At 40.1% G+C, this 16752-nt stretch overlaps 4 protein-coding genes and 1 non-coding gene across 5 annotated transcripts; 2 read left to right on the top strand and 3 right to left on the bottom strand.

Moving 5' to 3' along the window:
- The first annotated feature begins 830 nt into the window (after window positions 1-830).
- On the top strand, window positions 831-6514 carry LOC110752435 (plasma membrane ATPase 1-like). Its single transcript, XM_021953089.2, has 21 exons — window positions 831-1170; window positions 1321-1440; window positions 1690-1788; window positions 1963-2100; window positions 2251-2385; window positions 2482-2661; window positions 2761-2967; window positions 3069-3188; window positions 3268-3387; window positions 3511-3633; window positions 3715-3819; window positions 3936-4080; window positions 4188-4352; window positions 4483-4721; window positions 4843-4875; window positions 4962-5043; window positions 5172-5332; window positions 5420-5605; window positions 5712-5894; window positions 6003-6181; window positions 6304-6514. Exons 1-21 carry the CDS (start codon window positions 1108-1110, stop codon window positions 6398-6400), a joined length of 2880 nt encoding a protein of 959 aa, XP_021808781.2. The 5' UTR covers window positions 831-1107; the 3' UTR covers window positions 6401-6514.
- Window positions 6469-7282, bottom strand: TRX2 (thioredoxin 2). Its single transcript, XM_021953093.2, has 3 exons — window positions 7139-7282; window positions 6894-7016; window positions 6469-6791 (listed from the first exon to the last, which is right to left on the bottom strand). Exons 1-3 carry the CDS (start codon window positions 7280-7282, stop codon window positions 6657-6659), a joined length of 402 nt encoding a protein of 133 aa, XP_021808785.2. The 3' UTR covers window positions 6469-6656.
- LOC110752436 (NADH dehydrogenase ubiquinone complex I, assembly factor-like protein (DUF185)) lies at window positions 7170-10449 on the bottom strand. Its single transcript, XM_021953090.2, has 10 exons — window positions 10169-10449; window positions 10020-10081; window positions 9785-9928; window positions 9539-9649; window positions 9254-9449; window positions 8956-9014; window positions 8808-8860; window positions 8494-8716; window positions 8283-8391; window positions 7170-8187 (listed from the first exon to the last, which is right to left on the bottom strand). Exons 1-10 carry the CDS (start codon window positions 10410-10412, stop codon window positions 7925-7927), a joined length of 1464 nt encoding a protein of 487 aa, XP_021808782.1. The 5' UTR covers window positions 10413-10449; the 3' UTR covers window positions 7170-7924.
- Window positions 10450-10531: 82 nt separating this feature from the next.
- TRNAA-AGC (transfer RNA alanine (anticodon AGC)) lies at window positions 10532-10604 on the top strand. The gene has a single exon. It is a non-coding gene; the product is annotated as a tRNA-Ala (tRNA).
- Window positions 10605-10730: 126 nt separating this feature from the next.
- Window positions 10731-11543, bottom strand: LOC110752437 (uncharacterized). Its single transcript, XM_021953091.2, has one exon. The coding sequence runs from the start codon at window positions 11435-11437 to the stop codon at window positions 10907-10909; it is 531 nt and encodes a 176-aa protein (XP_021808783.1). The 5' UTR covers window positions 11438-11543; the 3' UTR covers window positions 10731-10906.
- Window positions 11544-16752: the final 5209 nt, after the last annotated feature.

The following is a 16752-nucleotide window of genomic DNA, read 5'->3' as shown; positions in this document are numbered from 1 at the left end:
TGGTGCCAATTGCCAAAGCTTTGAATTTAATAGGGACTTCTCTTTCATCGTCTTGTGGAGGGTAGGATTTTCTGGTCTCTATCTGCTTTGGATTTTTAACTCATGTATCACGATCACAAACCACAACACGTGCGCAAAATGGTCCACAAATGTATCATTTTAGTTTGCATCCACCAAAGGGTCCATCCAGAGCATAAAGTTTCATTTTTCTTTCTTCTCCTCCCCTTCTCATAATTATTTTTTATTTTATTTTTATACAAGTGATAATATATCTAATCTATAGAGGAGGAAAATGAACGAGCTCCCTGTTCTAGCCAACTGGCTCATCCATATTGCAAGAAATGCTATTTCTGCACATGCAGAAATTAGTAAAAATGGTAAAATGCTAATTGTACACTGACACGTGGTAGTTGTGTCGTTCCTCTTAACCAAGTCCAACTTGCAACAAATAAGGCTCCAAATTATTCTGGAATGATTTGGAGCTTTTTTCCATCATTTCCTTCTTCTTTATTTCTTTTCTTGTCTTTTTTTTGCTTTGCTTTTCAAATCAATCACCAATCATAAATGGTAGTAGTAGGAATAAGTCGGCACCAGTAGGTTTAAACTTTTAGTCGATACAAGCTTTACCATTCAACAAAGAAAACTATGGAAGTAGACGGTAGCAGACGTCTCTGTTTAAAATCACCCAAATATTATCAGAAACAAACAAGAAAAAGAGAGAAAAACAAAAATTCCGTCGAGTGCACCAACTACAAGGTTCATACTCCATATCAACATCAAACGCCTGTACTGTGCACCAGTAAGGTATTTTTTTTAAAGGAAAATTATAATCAAAAGAAAAAAAAGATTTTAATAGAAGATATTAGTCAGTATGTGCCTACCAAGTACATGATCTTCCTTGTTTATCTACACCTGGTGACAACCGTGTCCTACAAACAGTTGCCGCTTTGAAGATCTTAGAGAGAGAAACAGGGTACAATTATAAACAGAGTTCAATAGCTGAGAAACAGAGAGAAACAGAGTGCTCTGTTTTGTCTCTCTATGTTCTTTTCTGTGATTGTGTAGTATCTACTTATTCTACCCCTTCTGCAGAGGACCTGAAATCAAATGGCTGAGATGGATGGAAAATCTGAAGCTTTGGACGCCGTATTGAAGGAAGCTGTGGATTTGGTAGCCAAACAGAGCAACCCATCACTCTGTTTTCAAATTCGAATATAACTGAGAATTCCTCTCTGTTTTGATTCTTATTTTCCGGCTTTTGCGTTTTGTGGTCTTTTGTTTTTTCATTCTGTACTGAATTCTATAACTCTTTGATTGCAGGAGAACGTGCCTCTTGAAGAGGTTTTTCTGACCTTGAGGTGCAACAGACATGGGCTCACATCTGAGGCTGCTGAGCAAAGGTTGGTCATTTTTGGGTACAACAAGCTTGAGGAGAAGAAGGTACTGCTTTTTTTTATTCAATGTTTCTCCCTTCCTATCCAGGAAAAGAAGTATTTTTTCTAGCTTTGCGATCAATCTGCCGCCTTTTCTTTTTATGATGCCTAGAAGGAATTTTTGTTTTTTTTAATATCTTCTGGAATTATTTTCCATGAAAACAAAGAGAGCTGAAGACTAAACCACTTGTTAATATTTCTCCCTCCGTTTGGAAAAATAACTAGTTGGTTGATTTTGTACCGTTGGGTTATACAGGAAAGTAAGGTTTTGAAGTTTTTGGGGTTTATGTGGAACCCTCTGTCATGGGTGATGGAAGCTGCAGCTATCATGGCCATAGCGCTTGCCAATGGAGGAGTGAGTACCTTTTTCTTTTTCTATTTTCTCGGTCTTGTTCTGTCTACCTGTTGAGCAAAACTGGTAAACAAAGAAACTGGAGCTTTCTCATGAACCACATGCATATTGAAAAAGAATTATTACCTATTTTCAAAAAAGTAGAATTAACCTGTTGTTGGGTTTTGCTTTTTACAGGGAAAGCCTCCTGATTGGCAAGATTTTGTTGGGATCATTACTCTGCTTATTATCAATTCAACTATAAGTTTCATAGAAGAGAACAACGCGGGAAATGCTGCTGCTTCTCTTATGGCCCATCTTGCCCCCAAAGCCAAGGTATTTAGCAGAATAGTCTCCGCTTGTGTTAACTGTGATCTTCTAACTGTAGCTATCATTCATAGTTGTTTACTGTTTCTATAATTTAGAGTGTTCATTTCTTGTCTCGTGGGATTTTTCAGTTTAGTAACTATGTTATATTTGAGTCAGGTCTTTCGAGACGGGAGGTGGATTGAGCAGGATGCATCCATTCTTGTTCCTGGTGATATAATCAGTATTAAGCTTGGGGACATAATTCCTGCAGATGCTCGTCTCCTTGATGGCGATCCATTGAAAATTGATCAGGTGCTTTGATAACTCCATTGCTCACTTCCCTGAACTAAGGTTAATCTGATTCACTGCAACTGTTTTACTTAATTTTTTTGTATTTGGTCTTTGCAGTCTGCACTTACAGGCGAGTCACTTCCTGTGACAAAAGGCCCCGGCGACAGCGTGTATTCGGGTTCAACGTGCAAACAGGGAGAGATTGAAGCAGTGGTAATTGCCACCGGTGTTCATACCTTTTTCGGTAAGGCTGCTCACCTTGTGGACACCACGAATCAGCAGGGCCACTTTCAAAAGGTAAGCATATGCTAAGATGAATTTCTTTGTCCAAACATTAGCTATGAGAATTTCAGTTTGCATTTGTATCTGTATTCTGCTTCTTCATATGCTGTGTAGGTGTTGACTGCCATTGGGAATTTCTGTATATGTTCGATTGCCGTGGGAATGATTATTGAGATCATAGTCATGTACCCAATTCAACATCGCAAATACCGACCAGGAATTGACAATCTGCTTGTGCTACTTATTGGAGGAATTCCCATTGCTATGCCCACAGTTTTATCTGTGACAATGGCTATTGGTTCCCATCGCTTATCTCAGCAGGTCAGTTGCAAGAAGTTTGAGATGTTACAGGCTTTTCAATTTAACTTATCAGGGTTTTTTAGGAGCTGCTATATCTTCATATCTCAAAATAAATGTTGCAGGGCGCTATCACTAAAAGAATGACAGCAATTGAAGAAATGGCAGGCATGGATGTCCTTTGCAGTGACAAAACTGGCACTCTGACATTGAATAAGCTTTCGGTTGACAAAAATCTTTTAGAGGTTGGTTGGTGTTGTAAGGTTCTTAACTTCCTTCAACAATATACCTCTTTCAACTCGTTTAATGAATTTATTTGTTCAGGTCTTTGCTAAAGGGGTGGATGCAGATACCGTTGTTCTAATGGCAGCTCGAGCCTCCCGAATGGAAAATCAAGATGCAATAGATGCTGCTATTGTGGGAATGTTGGCTGATCCGAAGGAGGTATATTACTAAGTACATATGCTAAAGTGAACAATAAGTAGAACCTTCTTCAACATTACATTTTGGTATTTGTTTTTCTTTGCATATTACGATTAATCGTTTCTTCTTTCGACTGTAAAATAGGCCAGAGCCGGCATTCAAGAGGTGCACTTCCTTCCATTCAACCCAACAGATAAGAGAACAGCTCTGACATATAATGACAGTCAAGGTAAAATGCATCGCGTCAGCAAAGGTGCACCAGAGCAGGTATGATTATCAGCTGCTATTTTTCTGTTTACTGGTTTTAGTGCTAATTGTAGTAATTCATACCTATGGTTTCATTCTTAGATTTTGAATCTTGTACACAATAAATCAGAGATAGAACGTAGAGTTCATACTGTGATTGATAAATTTGCGGAGCGAGGTTTACGATCCCTAGCAGTAGCATACCAGGTAATATCATCCCACCCATTATCTCTGGTTATCTTGTCAACTTCCTTCTCATGTCTACCATGTTTTATAGTTCATGTTCTTGTGGCTTATTTTCCCTTTTACCATTTTATGCACAGGAAGTTCCAGATGGAAGGAAGGAGAGCCAGGGAGGGACTTGGCAATTTATTGGCCTCATGCCTCTGTTTGACCCGCCTAGACATGATAGTGCAGAGACAATTAGAAGGGCATTGAACCTTGGGGTTAATGTTAAGATGATTACAGGTACATCTCCATCAATGTTATTTTGATACAAATTCCAGTTCTGACCTTTTGGTCATCAATTTGATTGGTATATGATCTGCTGCTTGTACCTTTTCAATTGCAATCAGGCGATCAACTGGCAATAGCAAAAGAGACAGGACGCCGTCTAGGTATGGGAACCAACATGTATCCATCGTCCAGTCTGTTAGGACAGAACAAAGATGAGTCAATTGTTACTTTGCCAGTTGATGAACTTATTGAAAAAGCTGATGGGTTTGCCGGTGTTTTCCCGGGTACTTACTCTCTCTCTCTCTCTCTCTCTCTCTCTCTCTCTCTCTCCCTCTGCTGTTTTTGGTGGGTTTTTGGAGCCTACTTCTACCTTTCTTTCTGCTTAGACTTAGTTCTCTGGCATCTTTCCTGCAGAACACAAGTATGAAATTGTCAAACGATTGCAAGCCAGAAAGCACATATGTGGAATGACTGGCGATGGAGTTAACGATGCTCCTGCTCTTAAAAAAGCCGATATCGGCATAGCTGTCGCTGATGCAACTGATGCAGCTCGTAGCGCTTCCGACATTGTCTTGACAGAACCTGGCCTTAGCGTCATCATAAGTGCCGTATTAACCAGTAGGTCCATATTCCAGAGGATGAAGAATTACACGGTGAGCCTGGGTTCTGTTTACGCCAATGTTCAAAATTAGCCAGCAATTGTTTTCTGTGTCAGGCTGTTTTACCAACCAAATCCAAAACCACATACCTTAATTGGCTTCTTTCTTATTGCAGATATATGCTGTTTCCATTACAATCCGTATTGTGGTAAGCTTTTTTAAAACTTCTTTTATTGAATTTCATTTCTTGCACATTTAGCATAGTGATGACTTAATTTGTTTGTATTGTGACAGCTTGGTTTCATGTTGCTGGCACTCATATGGCAATTTGACTTCCCACCTTTCATGGTGTTGATTATTGCAATTCTCAATGATGGTTAGTATCTGTCTCATAGTTTCCAAGTAATTCAATGGATCAGAGGACAACATTGTTCAATTTACATCAATTTCCTTCTCTTTCTTTTCTTCGTATCATCCACCCTTCAAATTTGTATTGCATTCCAGGTACCATCATGACGATATCGAAGGATAGGGTGAAACCCTCTCCTCTCCCAGACAGCTGGAAACTGTCAGAGATCTTTACAACTGGAATCATCCTCGGTGGTTACCTGGCTATGATGACAGTCATTTTCTTTTGGGCAGCATACAAGACAAACTTCTTCCCTGTAAGTCTTGTTTTTTTCTTGTGTTTTTATGGATCTTGTTAATAATGACTTAGTTGCTTGGCTAAACGCTTATGTTTGTTATTTCAGCGCACATTTGGGGTTTCAAGCCTCCAGAATAAGGGCGAGGACAACTACAGGAAGCTTGCCTCGGCAGTGTACCTGCAAGTGAGCACCGTCAGTCAGGCCCTCATATTCGTCACCCGTTCCCGGAGTTGGTCTTTTGTTGAGCGTCCTGGTCTGTTACTTGTAGCAGCTTTTTTTATAGCTCAGCTGGTGAGTGAAATATTTGCTTTTTTGCTTGCATCATTTGGTTATGTGGGGGGAACAACATCCTTAGTTTATCCAATCATGAATTGAATCTAATCTTCTTGTCGAGCAGATTGCTACGCTGATCGCTGTCTATGCCAGTTGGAGTTTTGCTGCAATTGAGGGAATTGGGTGGGGGTGGGCTGGCGTGGTTTGGCTATATAACCTCGTCTTCTATTTCCCACTTGATTTTATCAAGTTCGTCATCCGATATGCTCTGAGCGGGAGAGCTTGGGATCTCATAATTGATCAAAGGGTATGAATAGCCAGCAAAAACACTCTCTAGTTTAATGGAGTAAACCTATTTATTTGGCTTGGTGGAGTTGCTCTGACTGTTTCTACTGTGGAATTATGTGTTTTGCAGATTGCCTTCACGAGGAAGAAGGATTTCGGAAAGGAAGAAAGGGAGCTAAAATGGGCACATGCACAGAGGACCCTCCATGGGCTGCACCCACCAGAAGCCAATATATTCGCCGACCGCAGTAATTACACAGAACTGAATCAGATGGCGGAAGAGGCAAAGAGACGAGCTGAAATTGCCAGGTACCGGACAACACATTGTTTTCGATTTCAACCCTAGATGATATGCTTCTATATACTGCTGAGTTTGATATGAATGAGTTGAAACTTGAAATGGTGTTTTTATGTTTGTTTTCGGGTTGCAGGCTGAGAGAATTAAGTACCCTGAAAGGGCATGTGGAATCAGTGGTGAGAAACAAGGGCCTGGACATAGACACAATTCAGCAATCATACACAGTCTGAGCCTCTCCTTTGCAACTCCAACTCTCCATAGTATTAGTATTTGTAATAATGTAAAGACCAACAAGAAATTTAATTGTGATTTTGGGGCTTTTTATTTATTAAAGATTTCCTACAGCTAGCTGCTTCATGTTCATACAACAAAGCTTTCCAATTAATCTATTTATATAGAAATGACCGACAAAGTTGCAACTGCAAATACAAAAACAGAAAAACAAACTCTCAAGTCTGAAAGAGTGACACAAGCAGGATGGGGGTTTTAGAGAGAGTGGTACTTTTGAATCTTCTTCTCAAGCTCATCCTTTTTGGCACCGATCACTCGATCCACTTCCTTCCCTTTCTTTAACAGCACAAACGTCGGCATTGCCTGCACTCCAAATTCCTGTGCCACCTCCTTTTTTTTTTTTTTTTAAAGAAAAAGAAAACCCAATTTAACAAATTTGAGATTGAGATTAATGAAGATTAATGGAAGAAATGGGGGCCGGGCAGGACTTACAGACAACTCGTCGACGTCGATCTTGGCGAAGTCAACGTCGGTGAACTGGGTGGCCATGGCGTGGACGGCCGGCTCTATGAACCTGCAGGGTCCGCACCACGACGCCGAGAAATCGATCACCAGCTTTTGATTCCCAATTATAACAACCACCCAACAATTAAGTCGACAACAACAACAACAAAATCAGATCTTTAAGCTCAGTAATCTCTCTCAAAGTAAAAAAAATTGAAAAATTCAACAAGTACCAGCTGGGAAGATTCCTTGTGGGAATTGAAGTGAAGCTGCCATCTGGCGGATGAGTGAAACGACGTCACCCGAGAATCCTCCGATGACGCGGCTGAGTCGTCCGCCGGCGATCCTCCGAGTAGGCTTGACAGAAACGACCCCATTCTCTCTCTGACTCTCTCTCTCTCTCTCTCTCTCTCTCTTACTAATGACTGACCACTCTACCAAGACCAACCAATTCAACAGTCATCTTTCTTTCTTGGGTTTTGTTTGTCTCAGTGATTCCTTCGATGCTTCTTACAATGAACTACCACCATAAAGTGTGGGACCCACTTTGGTGGGATTGCTCAGATGGCACAACGACCTGTCGTTTTGGCTGCCACTTGCTCCCATTCATACACTCCCAGTAGGCAGTAGCAACTTCTTCATGAATCCATTGGATGTGTCTGGCTATTGTATGTGTTTGTTCATGTTCAACATTTACAGACATGTCTTAGAGAGTTTCCCATTCTCATAAATCCATTTTCACATTTTTAATTTTCATCCGCTTACGTATGGAATATAAAAAAATCTTGAATATAATTAACTCATCAAGTCCATACAGTTACAGTTCGACATGAGGTAAGGAATTCATTAAAATTCCCATCTATATTATTTGACACATTACAAAAATGCAATTCAATTTGCGAACCAAAATCTGAAAGAACCTCAACCATGAAGTTGGTTCAGTCCATTCTTAAATTTACTAATGTACACTACACGCAATTAATTTCATCGAAAAACGCTACATTTTTCTTTTCTCAGATTCACTCAAATGGAACTGGAACACCTTGTTTCTTGTTGACAATGGCCATTGCCAGATACCGAGTACCCATTCCAATGGGGACCTTATCATCAGGCCCCTCCCAGAAGGGGGCCTCGCCTTCGCCAACCAGTTGCCAATATCCATTCCTTAGAGACTCAAATTGTTCTTCTGTGCAGTTCTGTGTCAATGCTTCCACTCGGAAATTTATCCCAAGAGCACCAAGAAACTGAGACTGAGTGATTGGACCATGGACAGAAACCTCTCCTGTATAAATATTACAATGTCATAAAATATATATATCTTCAACCTTTACTTTAATCTAATCCATGGAAAGGATTCACTGTGATGAGATGGTGCACCTGAAACTTCCTCAGCAGAGTGTCTGATGGAAGCAAAATCAACATATGCACTGAGATCGGCAGACCCTGGATCATCCAGAATGTTGACAAATTTATGTTTCCGAATTGCCTGCAACAAATCAAATTTTGGAAAAGTTATAAATAAAACCAGCAGTTTGCATCGCTCGAATAGTAAAAGACTACCAAAACTAGCAATGGCAAGGCAACAAACCTGCAGACTATCTGAGACTACTCTATTTTGGCCATAATCAATTATAAGAGCTCCACCACCGTCTGAAGCAATTCTTTCAGCAATAGTTTCAGTCAACTCCATTGCTTTGGGGCAAACCTCAATATGACCAAGCTTTGCTATTTCTTCATTTCCAGCCCACTTGCAGCGTTTTGCTAGATAGAGAGTTGCTGGTGTAGGCTGTGAAGAGAGAACAAAGCGAAACCTAAACAATATTTATGAGTATCAATCAAGTAACCCAATTGTTAAATCTGCTAAAGATACTAATTCTGTCAGACTTCGTATAACATCCTTACGTTGAATCTTCTGCAACATCGACCATTTTCTCACACCAGCCACGAGATGCCCTCTGAAGAAAAATATTAAGAAATTCGATTAAAAGAATAAGAAAATAGTCATGGAATGAGCATTTGGAGATATAGGTCAGAAATGGATCAAACAAACCTGAAATTGATGAACTGGTAAAGCATCATAGAACTCGTGCGCTATGATGATAGATGGCACTGGCATGACAATTAAGAAAATTAGTTAGTCTATGAGAATCTAGTACACGTCCTTTTTGCTTCTCATGATAGTCTTATCAAAAGTAAACAAAAGCTTCACTTACGAATACATAAATAAACTCTGTAAAGAAGTTGTTGCACAAGCACAAATTTAAAGTCATTTATTCAATTGCTAATACACACACACAGACAAATAAGCTCGTCTTTCTTGAAATACCAATAAGAAGATAACTACATACCTCCCGAAGGAACCTGCTCCAACGCGGCATGCCATGATACAGGAGTTTTAGCCAACATGCTTACAGTCCTTTTGCCAGCCGTTACGTCTTCATCTACACATTCCAGCTTCTGGTGCTGAATTTTCTGCAACGCAGGACTGCATTCTACCATGTGTACATGCAACGATTCGGTGAAGTTCTTGAATTTTGATGCACCCTACACAACAAATAAAGTAAATAATGTTACTGCAGTTCCATTTCTACAACATTAAACCAGAAATTCAAATGAGTGGAGCCAGTTCATACACGAAGAAGGTCAGCCATGAGAGTTCCTCTTCCAGGGCCTAGCTCAATTAGGTTCACTCTAGCAGGCTGTCCCATTTGCTCCCAGAGAGACATGGCCCAAACACCAACCATCTAAATTCAAATAAGCAGAGAGAATGACAAATCAGTTTCTATTCAAAAATCAAATTTCTAAAGGAAATGCCAATTGAATTCAATGAACTAATTGACTATGTGAGCAATTGAGAACCCAAAAAGGAGAAAATTTACCTCCCCAAACATCTGGCTCACTTCCGGTGAGGTTATAAAATCACCTCCTGCTCCAAACACATCTCGATTCATGTAGAACCCAGCTTTTGGGTTTGTCAGAACTTCCTCCATATACTCAGCAACTGAGATTGGGCCACCACGGAACTGACCAAGAAAGCACATTCGCAACACATTGTCACTCCGATAGCAACATTCACTGTTATACAAATTGAAAAAAGAAACGAAAAGAAGAAACCTTGATGATGCCTTTGAGGTGCTTGACGAGCTCAGAGTCCGAAGAAGGTTCATGAGAATGCTCTGCCATGAAATTTAAATAAATAAATAAATAACCATTATCGAAAGCTAATTACGGATGAGTATAAAAAAAGGGGAAGTGGAGGTTACCAGGTGGGTTGTATAGGCCGGAGCGGTCAATGGTAATAGAGGTAGTGGGTTGAGTAGTGGTTTGGTCAGGGTGGTTCTCCGCGTGTTCGACGAAAGGACTGTGTGGGATTTGGGATGAAGAAGAATAAGAAGTTGAAGAAGAAACTGAACGATTGTGAAGCAAAGGAGCTGAATATGGCGGAACAAAGTATCCATTGGGAAGACGACGAGTAGCAGAAGCTTGTAGCAGTAATCGTCTCAACATTCTGGAACGCTGGTCTCTGCGGGACAGGCGTGAAAATGTACATTTTTAACAAAGCTCACCAGTCTGAAAATCACGATAATACGATTTAAATATTTAGCACACAACCTAAAGGTCAAAACGGGGATGTAGCTCAGATGGTAGAGCGCTCGCTTAGCATGCGAGAGGTACGGGGATCGATACCCCGCATCTCCACTTTTTGATTTTATTTCAATTGCCGAATTATTCTATCAAGTTTTCTCTCCAATTTACACAAATGACATGAGAGATGTTGCTCAAAATGTATAATTTGATTGAACTGCAATGTAATTATAATTATAATTAGACACACAAGATTCTTTTATTATTATAATAATACCGATATTTTAAATTACTCTAATATACGAGAAGGAAAATTGAACATTTTGGCCAATTGCCTTAACCCACCCTTACAACAAATAAATATTATTACTTAGCTCTTATGGCCAAAAATATATATATATTACTTGGGTCTTTTGCTAGACGTTGTCCGAATTGTTAGTCTTTTCCTGATTAGGACAAGAAGAGTGAGGAGGCATGGGGTCGCAAAAACTACAACCAGTGTGATTTTGGTCATCAACGATGTAGTAGGCGTAGAAGAGCAGCAAACTGCTGGAAACGGCAATACAATACATGAGCACAACCGCAGACAAGTGCATAAACGTCCCAAACTGATACGCAAACCCGAACAGGATGGCGCTTGACAACCCCCAAAGGGTGAATCTCAACAACTCTTTCTTCACCGATTGCTCGCCTCTTGGCAACCCAGTGTACACTGCTAGACACTTGTCCAATACGAAATACGACACGTAGACGAACACGACGAAAGCCACCACTGGATAGTCGCTGTGCTCGTACGCCCGGTAGAGCGTTGTAAGGGAACAAATTGTGAGGTTGAAGTAAACAAAGCATGGGGTCAAGTTTATTGTTTGGCTAGCATCTGGGTTGCGAGTGTTGAAAGTAGGAAGAGTTGTTTTTGTAGGTTTCTTCTGATCATAAGTTGGCAACATTTTGCAATTCAGGCAAGTTTTGGTTATCACAGTTGCAGTGATAATGGCAGAAGCATGCACTACTTGGAAAACTTGTGATGGTTGTGGGTATGAGGTGTGGGAGACTTTGGAGAATTCTTAAGTCTTATATAAAACCATTTATGAAGCTGCCTAGAATTTACCATGAACTTTTTTCAAAAAGCTGAAGAAATTGATTGGATTCAAGTTCGCAACTTTTTCCTTCAGCTTTCTTTGAAAGACCACAGAAGCAGCCAAGAAAGTTACTGATTATTTATTCTTTGTTTTCCAAATACCAAGACTTTGGAAAATCATCCAAACAACTTTTGGCGTTTAGCGGATTTGTCTGACCTTAAATAAAATTTTAAAAAAGAAAAACAATCTCAAATACCCTTTCTACAAAGGGATCCTAGCCGAGAACAACAAAGGGAATCCTAGGGTTCATAAAATCAACATAGTTTTTTTAAAATTAAAATCAGTTTGCATTTCTCTTTTATCACTCTATATTAATTATTCAAGACATTAAGTTCACTCTTTATAATTTTCAAGTGGTTCAATTTGTTAACAGATGAGGAAGAATTGAGAAGAAGGAGAAGAGTCAAAGAATCAGAGAGAGAAAATGAGTATTATCTGAGAATTCTTTTACTGAGTCCTTAATATTACAGTACACAAAACCCTTTATACTTTGGGCTTTGCTTAGTAGTTAAGCTAGCTCTTCCTAACTAACTTTAAGATACACGTGACTATTACAACAACTAATACAAACTAACACCCATGATTAACGCAACAGTTTTGACACCTCAACACCCTTGCTATAGCCAAACATCCCCCCTCAAGCTCAGTCTGGATTTCCCAGTCTGAGATTGGTACAGTGCTTTGAGAACACAGGTGCATGAAGGCCTTTTGTAAATACATCTGCAACCTGCTCATCTGTTGGAATGTATTGCACTAAGATATCTTTGCGTTGAACCCTTTCTCTCACAAAATGGAAATCAATATCAAGGTGTTTAATACGGGAGTGAAAGACTGGATTAGAACAGAGGGCCAAAGCAGACATGTTGTCACAATGAATCATTGGAGGCTCAGGAAGACATTCATGAAGATATGCAAGCACCTGTCTTATCCAAGCAACATCAGCAGAAGTGTTAGCAAGAGCTCGATACTCTGCTTCTGTAGAACTACGAGAAACAGATCCTTGTTTCCGTGACTGCCAAGATACTGGATTAGGACCAATAAACACTACATAACCAGTAGTAGACCTGCGAGTTAAGATATCTCCTGCCCAGTCTGCGTCACTGTAGGCACTGATAGAAACAGAACCAGATGAATAGAGAATACCAAATTGTAACGTCCCTTGTATATACCTCAAGATCCTCTTAACAAGATAGAAATGAGCATCAGTTGGTGTGGTCATATATTGACACACTGTATTGACAGCATATGCTAAATCTGGCCTTGTAAATGTAAGGTACTGTAGTGCACCAACAATACTACGATACAATGTGGGATCCTTTAAGGGTTCTCCTTCAGTCGGCAAAATCTGAGTATGGGGTTTACTTGGAGTAGAACATGCTTTACATGTACTCATACCAGCCTTTGCTAGCAAATCCTTTGCATACTTTGACTGATGTACAAAAATAGCCCCATTACTCTGATACGAAATCTGTAGCCCCAAGAAATAGGATAATTGCCCCATATCTTTCAACTCAAAAACATAACCAAGATCAGCAATGATTTCTTGAATGAGACTCGTATTAGAACCTATTAAAATGATATCATCTACATAAAGAAGTAAGATGACTACATCTGAACCATGATGCTTGACAAATAAACTAGGATCAAATTGAGAGACTTTGAAACCTAAAGAAGGTAAGTATCCATTGAACTTTGAGTTCCATGCCCTTGGAGCTTGTTTTAAAGCGTATAACAATTTCTTTAGTTGACAGACAAAATTTGGATGTTGAGAATCTTCAAACCCCTGTGGTTGCTTCATGTAAACCTCTTCATCAAGATCACCATGTAAAAAAGCATTCTTAATATCTAATTGGTTGAGTTTCCAACCATGCATTGCAGCCAAACTAAGAATAATCCTGACAGTGGTGTGCCTAACTACTGGACTAAAAGTCTCAGAGTAATCCAAACCATGTGCCTGGCTAAAACCTTGAGCCACTAGCCTTGCTTTATATCTGGAAATGGTGCCATCAGAATTTCGTTTGATCTTGTAGATCCATTTACTACCAACCACATTTTTATGCAAAGGAGGTGGAACTAAAACCCATGTGCCTTGCATATGTAAAGCTGCAATCTCCTCTTGCATAGCTTTTGTCCAGTCTGAGGAGTAAGAAGCAATCTTATAACTGGCAGGTTCATCTAGTTCTGAAGAAGGCAGAAAAGTCGAACTGAAACAATGAAAATCTGAGAAATCATTATGTTTGCTAATTCCAGACTTTGCTCGATTTTGCATAGGATGATTATTAGCATGATTTGAAGCAGTAGAACTGGAGGAACTATCTGAGTCGGGAACAACCTCAGAAGAACCAGATGATGGTATATGAGGGAGTAAAGCTTCCAACTGAGCTTCACTTAAAAATGGAACAGTAGGAACTGCAGGTATAAAAGTCTCAAAGGCATGAGAAGAAGAAAACTCTGCTGTAGGTGTTGAGATGAAAGGTACAAGATGTGGTGGAGGATCTGTATGAGAGTTGGGGAAACTACACTTGAAGGAACACTGATAGGCATATCAGAAACTGAAGAAGTGTCCTGAGGAGGAGACACCTTATGACCTTTAAAAGGATAAACACTTTCATCATGGATAACATTCCTAGAAATAAGAACCTTGTGATTTTCCATACTATAACACATGACACCCTTATAGCCCAGCCCATAGCCTAAAAACACACAGAAGGAAGAGCGAGGCTGGAGCTTATGCTTAGTAAAGGGCCTCAGACAAGGATACATAGCCGAACCAAATATACGTAGATGCTTAATCTCTGGAAGTTTATGAAACAATCTAAAATACGGAGATTCATTTTCCAGTATTTTACTAGGCATTCTGTTAATAAGATAGGCAGAATGTGCCATAGCATGAAACCAAAAAATCTCAGGCAACGAAGCTGCAGTTAATAGGGTTACAGATGTCTCAATCAAATGTCTATTTTTCCTCTCAGCACGGCCGTTCTGCTGGGGAGTATAAGGACATGAAATTTGATGTTCAATACCATTATTCAACAAGAAATCTGTAAACTGCTTGCTCATAAATTCTCCTCCCCCATCAGTTTGAAGACATTTAATAGATGCAGAAAATTGATTCTTGATAAATGCAGAAAACTGAAGAAACTTTGAGAAGGTCTCAGATTTATTGAACAATGGAAATATCCAAGAATATCCAGTAAACTCATCAATAAAGGTCACTACATATCTGTATCCATCATAGGATTTACACGGAGAGGGTCCCCACAGATCACTATGGATTCTTTGGAATGGCACTAAAGACTTAACATGAGTAGATGGAAAGGATAAGGTGTGCATTTTACCACTTAAACAATAAGGGCAAACATGCGGATGAGCATCTACAAGAACTGGTAATTGAGAGGTTTTAAGCGTAGTCTGAACTACCTCATTAGTAGGATGCCCTAACCTGCTATGCCACACAGATGATTTGATTCGCTGTCCCACATAAGCAGTAGCTGGAGAAAAGGAACCAGCAGCTAGAGAAGAAGAATTGACTGGAGGAAATGCACCATGTATATGATATATGCCTTTATTGCTCCTGCCCCTGAGAAGAACTTGGTTTGTTGCTTTGTCCTGTATACAGAAACCAAACTGATAAAAAAGGACAGAACAGTTATTATCCTGACATAGCTGATGAATTGACAGAAGCTTAGCAGTAAGCTGTGGAACATGAAAAACATTGTGCAGATGTAGTTTAGAAGTGCCATTAGAGAGATTGGTGTGGCCAATGTGAGCAATTTGCAAACCTGCCCCATTGCCAATAGTAACTTGATCTGCAGAAGTACACGGAGTTACAGAATCCAATTGATCAACAGTGGGCACCATGTGATGACTGGCACCACTATCCGCTATCCAGAATGTCTCAGGAGAAAAAGAGGTCTGAGCTGTCATTGCAGTGAGAGATTCAGCAGGAGAGGAACCTTGATACACGTAGTTTGAGCGATGAAAACAATCCAAAGCACCGTGTCCACGTTTCCCACAGATTTGACACTCAATAATAGATGATGAGGCTGAGTGCTGAGGAGAAACATTCCTATGGTAGCAGTTGACAGCAGTGTGTCCACGCTTGTTGCAAATTTGGCATTCGGGCACAACACCAGACTTTGGAAAGCCACCAGGAGAAGGCTTGAAGCCTTGAAAGCCGCCACCATGAGACGGTCTGTAGCCTTGAAAACCTCCACGAGGAGGAAAAGAGCGATTACCAGAAAATCGTCCTCTACCGAAAGAAGTAGACATAGAACCAGAGGGCCTAGCATTTGCATGAAAACCAGAAGGAGATACAGGAACAGTAGAAGGAGTAGGAAGTATACCAGCACCGGTATTGAGAGAGCCAGAAGAAGTATGCCCAATCATGGCCACCATAGGAGTATGAAGAGCTGAAAGGCGCGACTCGGCAGATTGTTCAGCAGCTAAAAGCTGAGTTCGAAAATCTTTGAACGAAATGGACGTATCTCGAGCAATGAGAACTGTCTTGATCATATCGTACTCGGAAGGTAATCCATTGAGAGCTGCGATCATGAGATCATCATCCGAAATCGAAATGCCAGCAACGGACAACTGATCCTTGATACGTTTGAGACACAGGAGAAATTTGTCGATGGAATCACCACCTTTTTGAGCCGTCTGCAACTCAGTCTTGAGATGACTGATCAGAGCACGAGACACCGTGGCATAGTGATCGGAGAGGCTCAACCAAGCATCACGAGCCGTTTTACTGCCAATAACATATTCAATCGCGTCGTCCGAGAGTGTTGCAATCAGAAAGCTCAATAAAGCTTTATCAGCCCGAAGCCACTCCTTATATGCCGCAGTAACCTCTGAGTTCACTTACTAGTCTGATACCATGTTAACAGATAAGGAAGAATTGAGAAGAAGGAGAAGAGTCAAAGAATCAGAGAGAGAAAATGAGTATTATCTGAGAATTCTTTTACTGAGTCCTTAATATTACAGTACACAGAACCCTTTATACTTTGGGCTTTGCTTAGTAGTTAAGCTAGCTCTTCCTAACTAACTTTAAGATACACGTGACTATTACAACAACTAATACAAACTAACACCCATGATTAACGCAACAGTCTTGACACCTT

Source organism: Prunus avium, chromosome 3, assembly GCF_965620075.1.
Source record: "Prunus avium chromosome 3, drPruAviu1.hap1.1, whole genome shotgun sequence".
Classification (NCBI taxonomy): Eukaryota; Viridiplantae; Streptophyta; class Magnoliopsida; order Rosales; family Rosaceae; genus Prunus; species Prunus avium.
The sequence above is the reverse complement of the archived record's forward strand: the minus strand, read 5'-3'. Positions and strand labels throughout refer to the sequence as shown.